Consider the following 19751-nt stretch of genomic DNA (forward strand, 5'->3'; position numbering starts at 1 on the left):
CAGCCGTATTCACTGCGCGGAATCTCTCTCCGCTGTGGCCGGAAGCGCAGACAGGTCAACAACAAAGCACGGCGCTTACAGCAACGAGACAGCCAGTGTACTTTGCGAAACGGCGCAGGTGCGAGAACCTCGCGAACGAACCTGCCTCGCCGGAGAAGCTGCTCGCGTTCACCTCGTGGGCGGCAGCGCCGCGGCGTGTTTAAAGCTATTCGATGTCTCTGCACGTAAGCAACGTATAGAGACTGAATATCAGGCAGCCACTGCGGTAAACACGAAATCATCAACTGCCAAACAACGGCCGTCACCGTCTGACCTTCCGGTTACAAGCACTGTCAGACACAACCACATGCGTCGTTAAGCTTTCTTATCAAAGTGATTACAGATTAGGGGATGAAACCGCCTTTTCAGGGCATATTTAGTATAAGTCGGGCAGGGGAGAAAGTCGATTAAGGCAGGCTGTTTAGAACGCTATGGTAACGAGAAAAAAAAAGAAAGCTCCAAAACATGACCGACCTCCCTTCGATTTCAAGCTGATGCATGCTGGGGGTGCGTGTTGCGCTTGTAAGCGTGTCCGGTGCGTTGAGGAAGGCTGTGGCAGCTTCCAAAGTTGTGGGGCTCTCACGCCAGCGGTGCAACACCCATCTAAAGAGGGGTATTTTGAGCTAACGGGGCACGCGCGCGACCACACCTGTTGATGAGCCGCTCGCGCAACGCTCCTGGAGGTGTATACATAGGTCGACGGCCCTTCGCCGGAGCGCTGGGAATGCAAAAACGAGCTCCGATACACAGCCTGGACAGTGTTGACACAATGCGTAAGCGTTGAATATCGACCGCAGGGCGCGCCGATTCGCTCTCACACCAAACGAATGCGCTGGAAACCTCGGCAGGGAAGTGTCAGAAGCCGGCCAGAATTCCGGCACGACAGTGTCCCCAAATTTCCACGATAAATATAGATCGCCTCGTTTTAGCTGTTAAGACACCGGTGCGGACTCGATAGTTTTCGACGAGCATTACGCAAAGTACGTTCGTTTTCGTGTTTTCGAGGACCCGAGTAAATTAGCATCGTCGATTTCCCGGCTCTCACAGATGTCAGCAGTTGCGAATTCAGAGGCGGCCGGTATGGTATAATAACAAATTACGCCGAGGAAAGTCTCACGGAGAAACTGGCTCCCATCCAGCAGCTGAGGAACACGTTTGTACAAAATGCGCAAAGTAACCGACAGCGTCGCGAATAAAGAGATGACCGCGTGCGATTAAAAGTCGCTTCGGACGCCCGCCGGCCACAAAAAAAGAAAAGGGAAGCACCAAGCAAAACTGCTGGCAGAGAGAGCGACGCTCGCATCGAGAAAACAAGACCAAAGGTGCGAGTTAACTGGAACTGCGGAGCGTGGGGGTATTAAACGGCGCATGCGATACTTGGCAGTTACACAAAAGACTCGCCGCGCGAACCCGACGTGCGAAACACGTCTTCAGAAGTCCTGACCGGCGGCGGCGAGTGAATAAACGATTGTTCTCTCGAAGCACGAAAGGGGGATGGGGGGGACACGTTTTTAATGCAAAGTGCGCCCGCCGTCACATGTACTGCTACACATTGCCTCATTGTTCACCAACCCATGGGCCGAGATGGGCTGCGAGGGAAGCGTCGGGGGGAGGAGGTGGAAAGAAGCGAGCCGAGGAGGGGGTTAAAGCGGGCGCAATTACACACGCGCGAAAACGGCGATGCGTTCGGCACCTTCTTCCCAAGGGGGTGTAGCCGGCCACCCTTCGTTACGGGGCAGTGGCAGCATGCAGCACGAGACCACGACGACGACGGAACAAAAGGCGAACGCGGAGCGCTACAACAATGAGCCAGCGGTCAATGAATTGATCGACTGCCGAAGCGTTCGCGGGAGATATTTATCACGAACGGAAACAATATCGTAATGACAAAATGCGCGGGTTTACAACGTCGACAGGCCGAAGACTAATGGCACGCGCGAGAATAAACGAACGGCATCGAGCCTGCAGGTTCGCTTCTTTTGCACCACGCTTCGTCCCGCGCGGCGTTCTCTGCCGATTGTTCTGCGGGTGTAGGCCTAGGGTTTCGCGATTATCAGCTGATCGAAAAAACCACATGTCAGTAAATAAACATGTAACGTTTCTTCGCACTGAGCAACACTCTCCTGTGGTATAGGCTCATTTGTGCTATAGCCACGGTATATGGCTTCAGTGTCTATAGCGTTCTTGTGCATGCTGTTGAGAACGAAGACGACGCGGGTTTGTCTCCCGACGAAAAGGGCGCGTTTCAAATGGCGATGCAATGCAAAAAGACTTATCGTATAGCGCGCTTTGGGTGTGGACCCGCAGGCTGTCATAAATGAAACTGGAGCACCTAACAATCGCGTATTTCAACTCCACCTATCAATCAATTAGGCTCGTTGGCGAAATGAAGCAAGCGAGCCACAATCGACAACGACAGCTGCCAGTTGTACTTTTAAAATCAGAAAAGAAGAAAAAAAAAAAAAAAAGTGTGGGGAGGGGGGAGCGAATGCTGCACCACAATACTCGATCTTTCCCTGCGAAAGAGCAGTGACACAGAAAGGATGAAACTCACTAGGTTAAGCCACTTTTTTTTTTTAACAAAAGAAATGCAATCATGGCTTGTCGAAAAACAACCAGCTAGCTCCTACAAGACCTTGTCCAAATATTACGACGTGTCGTACAGTTAACGCGGGATCTTCAAAGCCACGTTTCGTTTATGCTTCTTTTCTAGCTTTTACAACCTCACAGTAAGACAGATGTTTCTGATATTCCAGAGGTGTAATTTACTAATCCAGCGTAATATTCCTTTCAGGTGTCCGTTTAAAGTTGTAAACAACAACACTGCCGCCTGTGTATTATTATTAAATGTGTGGCGGTAACGAGCAGACGTTCGTCAAGCAAGGGAATTCCAAAAGGCGTTCCTACAGATACACATGTGTGTATTTAGGGCGGGGTTTTTCACCCGTATAGGAAATACTAAATATATGAACGTACGTACACTTCCTCGTTCTTTTCATGATCTCTTCCTCTTACAATAACGGGCCTTACTGAAGTACGAGTCCTTTAGGGCTGGCCAGCACTATCATTTAGACAACGTCTGCGCCGCATTTTACCAATATCTCACTTGGGGTAGCATGCCAGGCCTGTCGTTAAGCTAACCTCTTCAGATAACATTAAACGCTTCTATCTCTCTCTCCTCTCTCTCCAATACGAGAACAGGCGGAAAGCCCGAGATGTTTATCTTAACTCATGATCACAGTCGATCGTCACTCAGCAAGTGGCATATCTTTCGATGTTGAAAGTATCAAGGGCAAAGCAGAAAGCGCCCACCACGACACAAAACTTTTCCAGCGCAGTTGAGCCATCGAATCGAAAGCCAGCCAGGGAAGTCCCGTTTTCGCCCGCTCTCAAGATCGGCCTCACTGGCGAGCAACAACAGCGCTCCTCTCTCGCCCAGTGACGTAACCTGCTCCGCGCGTCCGCCCGTTCCTCCGCCATCCACGAGAGAGAGAGAGAGGAGGCGAGTGGCTACAGCAGCAGCGGCAGGTTCGTTCCAGTCTCCTGCACTTGACGGTCGGACGGCACATTATTTCCACACTTGGCCCACTTCGGCGCCGGCCTGCCCCACTCGCCGCCGCTGCCTACCCGCTGAGCGCCGGCCGGATAGCACGAACGACGACGACGCCTCGCCGCCAGCAGAGCGGCGGCGCTCGAGCGAGAGGGGAAGCGCGAGAGGAAAGGGGGGGCGCTTTCCAGCGCTCCTCGCTCTCGGCTGTTCCCGTCGACGCAACGCCGCCGGAGCTCACGTAACACCGCTGCGCCACGTAACTTTCGCCCCCCTTTCGGGAAGCGGGCAGCACGCAGTTTCCTCGTCTTCGCCCCGGCCGCTACGAAAGAGAGAAGTCGCTCAGGAAGGCGGACCTCCGGCGTTCTCGGAAACTCGGTTGTATTCTCCACTTTTGTGTAGCTGCGCTTCGCGCGGGTCCGGCGTTTGTGAAGCGACAGAGGGTCTCTCGTGGCGTACACCGGCGTCTGCCGCTATTGCACCTAAGGGCTTCCGTTATCGCGAGAATCTATAAAGAACAAGCCGTTCGGAATGGAAGAGCCGGGTCTGTGACGCGTTCGAAGGTTCTACGGGCCACTCGTGAGCTCGTTTCGGAAGATCATGCGCGAGTTCGATACAACCCATATTGCAGCAGAGGCTGATAACCTCGTCCAGCAGTCGATCGAGGGGAGGAGCGAGGTTGTGTACGTGCTCTTTTCAACGATTAGCACATAAAGGCGGGAAATACTACAGAGGGCGATGCAAGCTCACGAGATCATTCGCAGTAGACAGCCGCAAGCAGCGACGCATTACCGGCGACCAGCAGCGACAGCAGAGAGACAGCCGATCATCTTGCCCCACACCCCGCTCGCCCAATTTAAGTGTATACAAATACAACAACCCTTCAACTGCCTCGCCCTGTGGAAGAGAGCTCGCAGGGCAGTAAGTGGTTCTTGAGGAAAGGGAAAGGTTGACGCTATCTTCTGCAGCCCTTGAGGGAGCACGGCTCAGCGCCAAACTCGCAGGGTTCGGCGAGCCGGCAGTGCCCAAGTTGCGTGGGTTGGGAAAGGAGGAAAAGGCGGCTTAACCGTCTTGAACCCGAGGGCGCCGCACGCAAGACCGGCGGAGCGAATTGTGCGTTCCCATTCATCACGACGTAAGCTTACGGGTAGGTAAGCCAGGGCGGCGTACATATGCATAGACCCTATTGACAAATCAAGACAACGCACCGCGGGGAGAGAAAAAAAAAAAAAAAACGGGGCCGAAGAAAACAGTAAAAACAGGCCCAGAGGTACAAAAGGAACGCCAGAGATCGCCCCAGAGAGTCGCGCGCATACCCACAGTGCGCCGCAATCGCCGCGCACATACAAGCATGCTGCACGCGCGCGAGTGTGTCTATGGCGCAGTACAAACGCGCGCGCGCCCGACAGCGACTGCGCGCAATCTAAGCGGGCCATCGTGGAGCGCGCGCGGCTCGCAGTCGGAACATCGCCTCGTCCGGCCTTCGCCGCCGTCTTCACCGAATCCCAATGCTCGTCGCGCATTCGGTGAGCGGCTGCTCGGCAACCGATCAAAGCGCGCGCGCATTTGCCACATGCAGCACATACCCCGCCGAACGTTCCCTGCGACGCAAGAGCCGTTGGACGAGGAACTATAATAGTCGCGAGATTTAGAAAACTTGAGATGTTGCTCTCCGCTCATGTACGACTGAGTCAGTGGATCGATGGCCCCGGGCCATGTTTCACTTACGTATCGCAATTGACACATATCGTCAAAGTATTGCAAAATTAAACGTTCTAAACTCCAAATATAAGCGCGCATTCGCGTTTCTACGTTTGTCAGGGTGTGGCGTCGGAGGCTGGCGTGATTCTCGAAATGCTGTCGAAATTCTGGGCCACACGCGTATTTCGCTATCGACGGATATACAGCGACGGAACATTGCATTATTGAGTAATTACGCGCCAACACGCGCACGTGGATTGTTGTATATGTTTCGTTATTTTCGTGTGTCACGTGTATGCTACATATTTCGTACACTTCCGAAAATAAAGGTAGTTGTAAGTGAGCGCATGTGTGTGTGTCGCCTTCTCATCTCGACCCCGTCAATTCGTGCTGCTATTCGTTTACTATGAATCAGAATCAACTAGCCCACCAACAAGCCTTAACGTGTAAGAGATATTATCTTTTATTTTTTTTTTATTCTGCGAACTGCAATTTACAACACGCCTTAACGCGTAACTTCTAATTGTTTTTTTTTTTTCTTTGCCGTGCGCATTTCAATTTACGCGGTTGTAAGCTCAGGGACTGGAGTCCTATACACCTTTCTGACAGCGTTATGGAAACCCGTATACGTATCAGAACTTTTGAACTGCAAAAATGCGATCCACCTGACCTCCTATAGCCAATCACTACTACATTCGCGATTCCTTTACTTTTTCTTAAAGTGTGAAAAAAAAAAAAAAATCTCCGAGCCAGGCTGACATATCCGTTAACCTCTGCTCTCCGCAACACACTCGCTGCCGAGACAATCGCAGTCGTTCAGCAGACTGCGTCTCTCCCCCGCATTGCGTGGCTGCGCGCAGGCGGAGTAAGAAGCCGGTGCTATGAATTATGAAAAGGGATGCAATCGCCCGGGCTTCGAAACCGGACGGAAGCGTCGGCAAATGGGCCTACAATGCAGGCTCAATTGCGCCGGGTCCGGTTCGAACGTATTGGCCAGCGAGCCTTGCGAGGGCGTACGCCCCGAGACCCGATAAGCATCGCTTAGAGGCTCCAGGGGCCACAGGGCGGGAATCCGGTGCTTCATCAATGCTCGCTGATGGTTCGTGAATATAAGATAGGCGAGAGATAAGGAGCGAGAAGCGGGAAAACGGAGCGCGCAGAATGCGCCTCGCGACGCAATCCGTCGCATACGCTTTGCCTTTGAACTTAATCACTGAATGTGAATGCGTAACCCGTAGTGATATCGGCCACTGAGCGCGCTCCTGCTAAATCTGTCCTATATTCACGAAAATGTCTTTCGTATAAGAACTGTAAGAGTAGAGATGTTGGACATATCATCAACTAAAACAGCCGGCCAATGGCAAACAGCACTTACGAATGCAAATATTTGTGCATTCAATCCCTGCTCCGTAGCGTTTTCCCCCTCATAACTCGTTACTAATCGCAGACAATACACGCGAATAACGCAACACTCTCTCTCTCTCTCTCTTTTTTTTTTTTCATCGGTCTAGGAAAATGAACGCCAATGTTTTCCACCATATGTCTTCCTGACACGTTCAATCCGATCGTTGACTTTATTTACGGTTTTCATGTTACCACGTAACGTTTACACACCTTATACTTGGTGCACGTTTTGGCCATCAATTTTATACACTTTAACTGACGGTTCCTGACACACTGTTTCTAATCGGGCGTCCACTGATGACATTTGCCAGCACTAATAGAGCTAATCGCAGAGTTCAAAAGTTTACCAGTGTCACGAATGCTGTTGCGATAATTACTTGGTCTTCCTAAATGTGCAGGAGTACTTCATTAACGCCAACAGAATCGTGGGCCACGTAAAAAGCCTAGCTTCAGATATAGTGGAGATATAGAACTGCCGCAGAGCAAAATCAAGAAGGGGGCTGAAAGATGGAGTAGCACACTGTGATATAAGGTTTCAAACAGAGATAACGTGCCTCAGAAAGTTGCACAATTAAAATATGATTGGATGCATTACGAAAGCCTCGCAAAAGTAGGCCTTTGTCGTACCGAAACTTAAAAAACAAAAACGGACCATGACCACTCGCCTGAAGTGACGCACGACTTGGAAAGCGCGGCTCCTCGGCATGACATCCGAGATTAGGAGGCGCTCGCACGGCTATGGTGGCTAGACCATAGCGCGGCTGACCGCGTCCCGTTGAAAAATCTCGAAGGCGACGTGCTGGGGCTTACATCAAATCCTCTAATCACCTGGTGTAGGCGTCGGTTGCTTAAGTTATATTTAAAGGCTGCCAAGAAGAAAGTTAGACAATTACCAGTCCTGCAGCTTTGCCAGGACTGCCTCAATAGCATATGCTACTCAATTATGATTAGTTAAAGTGAAATTTCGGTGGAGTTCCAGAGTGAAAGGGAACAACTTTGCTGTAGCAAAGTTCAAACTGCTGTGAAAAGGCCCTGCCATAGACGTTATTTCGCGAGGATACACACACACACACACACACACACACAGCGTACAAAGACGGACGTCAGTGCGATTGGGACTGGCGTAATCACTGCCGACAGCCTCCAAACGGAGCACTCAGCGTAAGGTTTGCACGGAAAGAATATATCCCGAGGCAAGTTCACCTAAACGGGGTGTATAACGGCGAAAGGCGACGAAAAGAAAACGGAAAGAGGAAAAAGCAAAGGAATGATGAAGGAGATAAGGGCGTGATTGCCATAACCCTCCCAGCCTTGATTACCCTAGAATAGAGGGAAAGAGTGACGTGCTATTATTAATTAATCATCGCCGGCAAAGTCCTGCCACAACAGCGGCACGAAGATTTAAAAAAAAAATGATTCAAACTTCAAACACAATGGGCGCTAAACAGGCACTTCAAGGCTTTTGATCGATACACGTTGACGTTGAAAATGGTAGGAAGTGAGCCTCGAAAGCTTCCGAATAAGGCAACGTAATACCTGATGGTGATAAGAAAATTTACTGAAATAACAGGGGTGCCACCAGATTGCTCGGTTGCGGAGTTGTGGAGAAACTCAACCAATTTCAATTAGGGCTTCGGCATGAGGAGGGCCTGCGTAAGAATCGCGTGAGCACTTCCTGTTCACAACACATTTCAGTCATACGGACTGGGCAGCAAGCCCTGGGTTAGCACTGTCGTACCTAGAGGGACTTCTAGATGCTAAGCAGACGTGCAGCCAAAGGCGCGACCGTCCTCCTGCATATTGACTGGTGAACTACGAGTCGCCTCAACTTATCAATGAAATATCGCTTCGATACCAAACATAGTTGCGCCGAAGTGCTGGAAGACGGAGGCAAAGTCGACCGTAATACAGCGCCGACGCGAACCCGTCCAGGCACGCCCCGAGAGTTGACATTTCACTTGCGAGGGACGCGGCGATTAATGAACGCGCGCCGCCAGGCGGAATGGGGGTCGCCAGGCAGCAGCCGCCTGCCGACGGAGCAGCGGACGCCCGCACAACGCGGCGGAGAAGTCGGTCGGGCCGCGAGCAATCCGGGCCACCAAACGGGACCAGCGCCAAGGGACCCGCGCTACCAAGTTCAAGAGTGGAGAGCAGCCGCATTCACAGTTGGTCCCAACGTGCGCGGGGCACTGCGACACGGCGGCGTCTCCCCCGCAGAAGAAGAAGGCCGGTGCCGCCCGGTGTGCGTGCGTGCGTGCCCGCTTGCCTACACTCGGGCAGCAACAACACGCCGCGCGAGAAAGCCGGAGGTAGGGAAAGGAACGTCGCCGGAAGGAAGCGCAAGGAGGCGAGAGGAAAAGTGCGCTCGCGAGCGCTCTCCCCCTCCCTTCCCGGTGCTCCTTTCAAAACCCGCTGCACTGCGCGGGCCAGCGGCGGAGCGCACCTGTCAGCGCGCAAAGTAACTGGACCGAACCGTGCTCCCGTCCCTAAAGCTGTGTGGGTCGTGGTTGAGAATAGAAGAATGCAAAGGGTAATTAAGAAAAATAATCACAATAGAAGTCACGCGCCGCGCTCTGATTGGCGAGTAAACGTTTCTGCGTTAAAGTATCCGCTGCAGCGCCACGTGAGTGGCCTGTCAGTGTATCAACACACTGGTACATCGTCTGATACTGCAACTGAATTAGCTCGCGTTGACTGGGAGGGGCCTGACGGTGACCAGATGAGGGGAGCAGTCGCGAGAGCCGAGGCCGGACAAGCAAGCTTTGCGCGACGGCTTGTGCAATGCTGCCAATATCTGCGGCATGGCCTGCACAGAGACAAACAACTGCAGGAAGATCAGGGACGGTCGAGAGAATGAAGGACTCCTTCGCGGGAACGAGAGGGATGCAGCTGAGGGGCTCAACAAATGGCGCACACAATTCGGAAAACTATACGCATCAGATCGTCGAAAGCACACGAACATCCACGCAAGCGCGCGCTGGAAATCGCAAATGAACCTGTTGATCGTCGTCCAGCTTGTCCTGTACTACGAAGTGCTTACAAATAATAAAGGAGCACGTGACCGTACCCAAGGGCTAGTCACGCTAATCTCAAGGAGGTGCTCAGTCGGGAAGCGTACTTTCTGTATAGTCTATCACGAGATGGTCGGCGCGAGGTGAGTGACGGCGCTCGTGCTGCCCCTCGTGTTGAGGGCACGAGGGGCAGCATGCAGCTGGGTCCGCGACTCACTCGCAGTTCCTACCATGTCTGGTCTATATACTACGCGCCACATGCCGCTCAGGAGACTACTCGCTACGACTATGAAGGCGCGACCACGAAATCTCCGTCGGCTTTGTCTAAGGATCCTCTGACGTAAATGAATTCTCTTTGGACACAATAATGCAATCAGTCAAACTGTGACAGTAAGGCGCTTCAAGAACATCCGGCAGGCCACCGCCTTGAGGACTGCAGCGTCACAATTTTTATATGAAGCTTCAACCAATGCCTTCCAGCAAACCTCATGCATAGCGCAACTAATTCGATAACTAAATAAATATTGGGAAAACAAAAATTCGGGAGCCAAATTTTGGAACGACCTACTTCATTTGGCACTTTTTTGCTCTTCGTCGTTGGGTCGGACACCACGTTGGACACCAAGAGAGGAATCCAATATGGAATTAGGCATTACATTATTATAGCAGCCCCACATGCTTTTAACAAACGGTTAAGACACAGGCTCGTTTCTAAGCTCTGCGCTACAGTCGAAGTCAAACCGCCATTGTGCTCCAGCCAAGTCACGTACGCGAGACGCAGATTAATATGTGCGCAACTAGATGAGGGCGACAGCGCGAAGACAGGCGCAAAGGTAACAATTAGGCCTGGTTACGGGATGCGGCAAACCATGCACCGTAAATGATCTCATTGGCGGCGGCCTCTTTGTTGACATGCAGAAAAACGCACGACCGTGCGTCACCATCACAGGGTCCTAAAAAATCAAACGTGATAGTGCACAAGGCCACAATGCTTAGCAATGCAATGCGCATCGCAAAGCACCTTAGCCGGTGGCTTAGCCTGTGGGGGGTACTATTTATTTAATCCAGTGGTCGAACAGGAAGAACGCCTTCAGCGAGCCATTTTTGCGGTTTAAACAATTGAGCAGACAGACGACACTGCGGCTCTGGGGGCAAAGTATATAAGCTATGCTTCTTGTTCGACCAATGGCACACCGTTGCGCTACGCAAATGGCAGTGAATGCAACAATGCATCCATCGCAATGAACAGATAAATTTGCACCGGACAGGGCAAAACTTGGGCACCGAGAAAGTGTAACCAGCTCTCGCGACGCCGTATTTAGCTTTCTGGTCCGAACTGCTGCGTTGTTAACATCCCTTGTCCGCGGCGCCATATTGGGAGCTGCCAATACACGTGTTTCGGCCATAGCACACAAGTTACGCACCCATGCAATAAATTTCGCGTGCCTCTTCTATCCGCTCGACGCTAATTACCGATAACCCGAGTGTGAACCAATCGAGGCACAGCTTCCAAAGGAACGGCGTCACGAAAACGCGGTTGTTACCACCCGCTCGGTATTCGAAGTGCGCAAGAGCACAAATTACATGGCTTACTGTGGAACTTGTGTGTGACCTTTAATATTCGTGCCAAACCATAAACACTGCTGCCAGGTATAGAAGCGTCTTCAGCGCCCCCGTAAACCGTCCAGCGCAACGTTAATGCTGGCGAATCGACTTAGTCCAGATTGCTTCGAGAAGATCCCTCGGCGCGACATGGCGAACGCGAGCTTCGCCTCTTTCATCGAAGGCACAGGAGAGAGCCGACGTCGTCAAAGCAGGAGGAGGTTCGCGTTGTGTGGCCGCCGCCCAGACCGCCATCTCCGGCTCGACACACGCGTCATTGAGTGACAGGCCGCGAGTTTTCTGCGGTCCCAAGGGCCGCGCCTCGGGTGCGCGCGGTGGACACACGCGGGACGCAGCTGGCTCGGTCAGCGCATTGGAGAGAGAAAGGGGGTCGAAAAGAGAGAACCTGTTTCTCGGCTGCGCGAGGCGGTTACGCAAGCGCGGACATAGCAGCAGCTCGCCGCGCTGCTCCAGGAGCAAGCCGAATGGAAACGCGCGCACGGGAACAAAACGAACGAGTGTGCGAGTCCGCACGCGCGAGAACAAGAGGAGCGGAACCGCACAGACAGGGCGACTCGGCAGTGAGAGGAAACATGCGAGACGGTCAGGGAAGGATCTCAAAACGAGGTGTAGGACGCACGCAGCAGGCACCGGCCGCAAACGCGCTCCTTCGACGAACGCGAATTCTAGCCTGAATCACAACTAAATACGTGCTGAGCAGAACTACGGGCAATTTTCATCGAAGCGATTTACCGAGGGGAAGAAAAGGCACGGCATGCAGGCCGCGCTATACTCCTCAAAGCGACAAGCAAGGACACCCGTTCAACATCGAAGGTAAATCGGAGCCATCCGCCTGTCTCCAATGGCGGGAAATTTCCCTGCCGCGATCTTTCGGGGCTACACAGATGGAACACATTTGTTTGCCCGTTTCCACATGGACACGCCGCAGCCCCCGGCAAGCGTCGCGTCTAAAGAATAAACGAGCCGTAAATACGTTCCATGTGCTCGCCGCGAAAGCCGACGCACTGCCGCATGCTTACTTGTGGCGACACCCGTCTGTAAGTGGTCAAGACTTCGATAGCATTATCGGTGGATTTTGTGTTGTGTGGCACTGTATACTACGATTCCCTGGTATGGATAGTTTTGTCCCCTCGCGAATGAGGCCACCAAGCAACCCAAGTTGCCGGGTAATGCTCGACCGTGCCCTGGCTCTTCCAACAGGACGCGCCCGGCACTGCTAGGTTGGAGTATAAAGCGGCGGGAGTATATACATTCGCATTATCGATCGACACATGCACAAATCGCTTCGTGGCAGAATCCATAAGTCGGCTTTCAAGATGAGAGAAGCTAATGTGTCGAGGCTGCAAGAAAGCGAAAGATGGCTTGAAAAGGAGAAAGCCGGAGTATAAAAGGAAAATCATTACTCTGGCTGACAGATCAGGAATGACCGCGGAAGCTTTCCGAGCAGAACACGATATCTTCAATGTCTGTCTTCGTGGCGGCGCGACCCGAGCGCCAAAACATTTGCACCACCAGCGAGGACGGAAAGTGAGGAGCGACTAGTCGATATACCGCGGCCCAAGCTTGTTTAGGGGCCAACTAGGGCGAGTCCCATCAGAAAGGCGACAGCTCGGCCTGGTGCCGCACCGTTTAGCACGCCCTCACAGACGCTCACTGAGAAACTGGTATACGGAGCCGACCGCCAACGGTGGTTGTTTCTGGCGCAACTCGATGTGCGACGACAACAGATGTTTGAGACACAGCGGACAGTGAAGGCTAGCGAGCTGTTTAATGACGTAGCAAGTGACCAACAAAGGCTTCCAGGACACCTCTCCGAAATTCGAACTCTTTTTCATGCCACAGTGGCGCCTGCATCAGGCCTCCATGCTGCCGCGGGCCAGCTGCACGCAGTTCCCGTTTCAAAGAAGTACCATACCTAACACACGATGCCTAGTATGCAGAGGTTACACTGACTGGTGGTCTTGCATTCTGGTAACTCAGCGCAAAGATACACACAAACAAAGCGCTCGTCCTCGCCTGTCCGCCACTTCGCTTTAAGGTATACCATATACAGAGGTTATTGTTTTCTGTTTCATCGCCCTCTCACTGCATATAGCTTCTCCATCTGTGTGCAGCAGTGGAAAGAGACGCTTAACGGCGCCGCTCCAGTAAATAGCACATTGCGGGCGGAATGCGAAACCCGCTGTTTATACCTTCTCAGGGGCAAGGGTCACGCAGTGTGGACAGGCAAGCACTATCGTCACGTGTCACAGATGGTTATGTGTGCTTTGACTGTCCTCCTTGTCCAGGGCTAAAAGATAACGTCGCCTAATTATTCGACCAGAGCCACCAAATGCGCAACAACAGCACGACGGGTTGCAAGAAGGTTGGACGTGCGAACAACAAGGGGCACGCGCTATATACCAGAGAGCTATAGGCCTAACCCACCTAAGCCCATATCGTGCCGCAGTCTTGCGGCGTAGAAGAAAGCTTTCGGGGAAAATAATCCGACCACGGGAAACATTTATAATGCAGCCACAAAAACGGTTACTATACTTGTGCTACTTTAGAGCCAAGAACACTCACAAGAAGCGTATCAGAAAACACACGGCGGGGGGCAATTATTAAATAGTTTTAGGCTAGGGGACGCAAGGCGCACCCAAGCGTTTGTGGGCGCAAACTACATAGTGGGCCCTATGTAGGGTCCCTATGTAGGGTCCACTACCGTATAGCGCTGCGAAATTGCGACAGGGCTAAGGATATTGAATTCGAAGATGAAAACAAACCGAAAATATTGAACTTGGTGGTATAGGTCACCCATTCTCTTTCAAGGAGACTATATCCCATCATCGGTGAGTAGCAAGGGGTGCACACATAAGACACGGCGGGCCAACAATAAAGCGGCGACGCCAGAAAAGTAAGTAAGGAATTACTGGTCCTTTTCAACGCAGGGCAGTCGTTTTAGGCGCCACACGAAAAAAAAAAAAAAAAAAAAAACATGAGGTTTTTGAGTGCTAGGTGGCGACACAGAACGCTCCGTGAGGCGGCGGCAGCGACGCTAATATGAGCGCTCCCGATGAAAGCTCCTTCATGTTTTCTTTTTTCGCAGACTGCCATCTTTTTGTTTGCTTACACCACTAGAAAGGAAAGACCTAAAAAATCGGAGAATTAGCTCCAAGGAGCGCAAGATGTAATGGAAAGAACTGACCAAGAGTATAGCGACTTTAATGTTATGGCTTCAGGTGTTAACCTTGTATACAAGGTGCGACGTGTCGGAGGTTCGAGCATGTTTTTCTACGCCAGTTGCACTTTGCATTGCATTTATTTTCTTTGTACCGAATCTGTACTCTAACGTGAAGTTCTCGCAATCATTTTCAAAAAAGAAAGACAATCTATAGCCTTCAGATCAAGCTGATGCCTCCTTCCCAAACTAATCGCTTAAAAGCTTTGGTCACTGGCGCAGCAAAGTTGCGCGTGGAAGGCAGCTCTTGTGAATCCCTTATTCTCTGCCTCTGCCAGCATCTGTCCCTGGCGTAGAACACACGGGAAATATTTGCCCGAGCAAGCAAGCGTTAAAAACAATACCAGATTTTTCCATTATAGTACTCGACTCATTAAATGCTGTCCTATGTCTCAATCGCGTGTCACCTTGTTACGAGCGACGAACGCCGAGAAGTAACCCGTGACACGGAGGGCAGCATAACGGAACATTGCATTTAGTTACAACCTCTCCAATACATTCGCGTGCATACAGCAGACTGATTCTCGCAAGAGGAGCGCCGAACTCTAAGCGGTTGACAATTTGGACTAATAACGTAACAATGCAGCGCCTTGGCAATGACAGGCCTTCTCCGTACCAAGTACAACCACACCGGAATCGTTTAAGCTCGCACCGTGGAACCTCACGCAGCTCACCTTCGTAGCAACTACAGGCGTCTCATCGACCGTGCGGCGTGAACTAAATACGCCGGCGGCAATCGGCGGCGCCTAATAAACGACGTGGGGCCACGCACGGAGCAGTGGCCCTGCAGCGGCGAGTGAATGCGGGACACACAAGTCGCAGCGCAGCGGGTCGGCCGATAAGGCGCCACCGCCGTCCTCCTCCGCGAGCACGTGGCCCGACACCAGCGGGGGAGCCTGCTGCCACCGAACACCTGCCCACTAACTATCTGCACGGTGCCGGCCCCGAGGCGGGATTAAAAAAAAAAAAAGGGGGGGGGGGGGGGGCGCGTGGCTGAGGTGATGTCGGCAGCGCGAAGCATTTGACAAGCTACAGCCTGTACCGATGCCATTGAGAACGAGGTCCTTACCGCAGGAGCAAGCGCCACAAACATGCAAGATGCTTTTTTTTCGTAACCTCCGGCTTTACCAGTGATTCAAAACCCATCGTTTTGACAATTGGGTTTTCTGAGCTATATACATACCCTGGAGCTTAATCTTGCCTCGAAAAAAAAATCGATACGAGATTACAAGTAGCCACCAAATGTAGGTCATTCCTGTCTTAACTAATCGGCGATCGACAAAAAATCCTCGATAATCTCCCCTCGACTCATTGTACTGCCGGCCAGTTTAGATACGATTATTAGACTGAGAAGCAGCTCGTGTTGTACCACTCTGCTACTTTTGGCCAAGGAAGGTCAGACGCAGCAGCGGAGTGGCACAATGCGCGCGAAAGTGCTTTTTGCGAACACTCGACAACTAACCAAGGGCCGCTGTAAGCTCCACGTTCTTGGTTCTATACCGAATAGCACTCGGGGGAGTCCAGTCACTGCACGGCCATCGCTACAAGGCACTCGGGGGAAACGCATCCGGCACCGCCCGACACTTGCGACCCCCGGGTCCGCAGCAAAAACACGGGAGTAAAAAAGGAGTTGCGTGGCCCTCGCCGCCCGGAAGTGGGTCAAGGGAGGGACGAAAAGAGGCCACGTCCGCGCTCAGGTCGTGCCTAGAGGGGCTGTGGGCCCGAGCCCTGGCCAGTACGAGTGAAAGGGAGCGATCGATGGGTGCCAACGAGGGAAAGCGGAACACTGCGCGCCAGCGCCCTCTGGGTCTCCGCGCCGCCAGGTTTGAATAGCGGCGACCGCACACATGCGTCTGCAAGGTGTGCAGCCGACGAAGCAAAGATGACCAAGAACACGGCGCCACGCGCGATGATGAGCGCTGCAATATGTGACTGGAAAAGCTTCGTTTTGGATTCAGAATGGAAAAGGAGAGATTATCGCAAAGAAGGACGTGAGAATCAGCACGGGGGGCGATCGTAACTCGGAATTAATGTGTTCTCCGGAAAAAGACATTCGGGAAAGCGCACTTAACTGACAAGGTAGCGCTGATATGTATACATCAGAGAAACATGACTTTCTAGGCAGACCTACAATTTCTAGCGCGGGCAATGCGCTAATCAACGCGCAAAAAAGAGTTTCGCAACTGTCAGACAGGTTGTTGTTTTTTTTTCTCTTCTCTCACTGCGCCATTCTGACCATTGTCGGCAACCGGCGGGAGTTTGCACTGCTAGACCCACAATCGTGATCTGCCAGTCGCACGTAAAGATCCCCCATGAGGACGGCAGGTGCGCTGACTAAGCAGGGAGGCCTGTCTCGCGCGAAACTGGTTTCCTCCGGCGTGGGCCCCGCCGTCATGCGACGACAGGCCGCGCCAGCGCGAAGCACACACACATAGCGAACCTTAGCCGGTCGTGGCGCGCACACGCACGGCCGCTCCGGGCGACCATGAGCAACGCGCTACGGCGGCGGCGACAGATTCGCGGCAAGAGGTGCGTACTCACCTTCGAGTTTCATGCCGACGTCGAGGCACTTCTGGAAGCGACAGAAGGGGCATCGCTTGCGCTGCGACTTGTCGATGTGGCAACTGCGGTCAGCCACGCACGTGTAGACCTTTTTGTTCTGCACAGTGCGCTTGAAGAAGCCCTTGCACGACTCGCATGTGAGCAGGCCGTAGTGGTAGCCGGACACTTTGTCGCCGCACACGGGGCACAGTTCCTCGATGCCCTCCTTGGTGTCGGGAGCGTCCGGGTAGCCATCGGCGGCTCCGTGCTGCGGCGGCTGGGGCGGCGGGCCCGAGGAGCTCAGCACGGCGCCTGGAGGAGAGTAGAAGAACGGAGAGCCGTCCATGAACGGGGACATCATCTTGGAGGCGGTAGAGTCGCGAGCGCGCGAAAATAATCCAAAGCGGTAGGCGTCCAGCGGTGGTGGGGTCGCGCCCGCAAATCCCGGACGCGGACACAACTTTCGCAAACTGGCGCGCACGGGACGATCTCGCCGCACCGCGGGTCAGCCACCCGGCAGGAGGCGCATGGCAGCCGAAGACGCCAACACGCGCACACAATCGTCACGCCGGCGATGGCAGGGACCGAACACGAGCGTGGGGGGGTTCTGCCTGCTGCTTCGGACGACTCGAGCACGAGTGGCAAAACGCCGGCGCACTTGACGCAGTAGTTCTCCGACGAAAGAGGGGGGGGCACGCCACCACCGGGGGCACACAAAGTTGCGAGCGCGCGCACGGGCGGGGACGACGAGCAACGCACAGCCGGTCGGGCCGCGGCGGCAAACGATAGTGAATGCCGCGCAGCAGTCAACAAGTAGCACGCGGCGAGAGGAAGGCAGCGGAGAACCACGGCGACCGGAAAGCGAGGGAAAGAAAACCACACACACGCACGAGAGGAGGGGGCAAATGAAAAAGAAAAGCGGCCGAGGCGGCGTAGGAGAAAAGAACACAAGAGAAACAAGCGGAGAGAGAAAAAAAAAAGAGCGCGGTGACCTACTAAGCGGCAGCCAATGGGCGGCCGCGGCGCGCGAGAGAGGGCGCGAGAGAGGAGGCCCGCTGCGCGCGCGCCGAGGAGGAGGGCAGCAGCCCCGCGAGTCTGGGCCACTGGGACGCGGAAGTGGAGCAAGGTCGCGCGCGGAAAAAACTTTCACTGGCGGCGGCAGCGGCGCGCTTCCGATCGCCACAGGAGGGGTCGTCTCCCCACTGCTGCCACTTTCACCGCCTTGGGCTTGTTTGTTTGGGTGCGCGGCAGCCCAGAGTCCGAATGCGGCTCTCTTTTTCCTCTGCTCCGGCATCTCTTCAGGAAGTGTCTGCCTCGCATGCACCGCCAGTACGGCGCCGGAAACAACGCACCAGCTGCGTGAGGGCATTTCGACGGACGAACTCCAAAGGCCCCATCTGCGGCGACGTCCAAGGTCGGCTAGCCACCGCGCGCACTGTCAATCGCAAAATTTATCAACGCAAGCATGCCTCTTAAACGCTACGCCTCTCTTTCGCGGCAGATGGCCACGCGCCGCGTTCGGATGGAAGAAAAGCCGTCATGCTACGTTTATTGTGGCAGCCGTGCCTTTCTCAAAACCGAGTGCTCTCTCTCTCTTTCGACAAACACAGCAGTATGTGGTTCGGCGCTACAACCAGCCCACGCAGCTTGAAGCGGAAAATAAAGCTCTGTTTAAACATGCACGCCTCGATCTGGAAAGCATCACTTCACACACCTCTAAGCCCGTATATACAAGCTTCAAAAATGATCTCAGCTCTACGGCTGAGTATATAAAACTGCTAACAGACTGAATACGCCCAGCTCAACCGCTATCATTTAGCAATGACAACATGCTTGTTCGTTCAACACTTTTTACTCTCATTGGCGCACAGTCGACATCGTGACAGCGGTCCTAAGTACCAGTAACATTTCTCTCGTTTTTTTTTTTTTCCCCTTCTTTTTCAAACAGCTGAGAAGCAACGGAAATTACGCAAACGTTGGCAAATCTTTTGAGGCTTTCACGTCCGACGTAAAATAGGAATGTACTACATGGATAGAAATCATTGTGCTCTGTTTCTCGTCAATACGAAAAGTTAGACAAGGAAAGCAGCTTCACTTATTTTTTGACCGTGAAGCGCCAAAGAAAAAATAAAATAAAATGCAAGATCGTATAGCGATCAAACAACATTGCCTAAGTTCTGTCCAGCTACGTGGCCACTTGCATATTTTTAAATTTTGACACAAGTTACGTGAGACATATGGTATATCTATTTCATAGAAATGATACATTTGATATGAGGGATATGGTACGAATAATACGTAATCTATTACGATACCCGCTGAATGACAAAAAAGAAAATGCGAAGCTTACGGACTACATGCATTGTCGTACACAGCGGCCTTGCAAGATGACGATCAAGAAGAGCGGTCATACGGCACCCGCTTGCGAGCCCCCACGGAGAATTTTCAGCACAAAGAGATTATTTTAAACGAGTCATTCGACGCAAGCCTGCTACGGGTCTTTGAATTCTAACTGAAAATGCTACGTTATATACACACGAACTCTACACAACGGAAGAAGATAACCGCATTTCAAAATTGCAGCGAACATTTAGGACATTACTGATAGGTCATGCGCAGCAAAACTGCTTCTGAGAAGCGAAGCGTATCAGAAAAAAAAAGAAAG

At 52.7% G+C, this 19751-nt stretch overlaps 1 protein-coding gene across 2 annotated transcripts in view; it reads right to left on the bottom strand.

Moving 5' to 3' along the window:
• LOC119436573 (nuclear hormone receptor FTZ-F1) overlaps positions 1-19751 on the bottom strand; it is a 271887-nt gene that overhangs the window by 106244 nt on the left and 145892 nt on the right. Inside the window, exon 2 of one of the 2 annotated variants that reach the window (XM_037703454.2) lies at positions 17087-17398. The exons of the other annotated variant lie outside the window; for it this stretch is intronic. Within the exon in view, the coding sequence (XP_037559382.1) occupies positions 17087-17398 (312 nt within the window). The remainder of the gene's footprint in view (positions 1-17086; positions 17399-19751) is intronic. 2 annotated transcript variants of the gene reach the window in all.

The sequence above is a fragment of the Dermacentor silvarum genome, chromosome 1 (assembly GCF_013339745.2).
Source record: "Dermacentor silvarum isolate Dsil-2018 chromosome 1, BIME_Dsil_1.4, whole genome shotgun sequence".
Classification (NCBI taxonomy): domain Eukaryota; kingdom Metazoa; phylum Arthropoda; class Arachnida; order Ixodida; family Ixodidae; genus Dermacentor; species Dermacentor silvarum.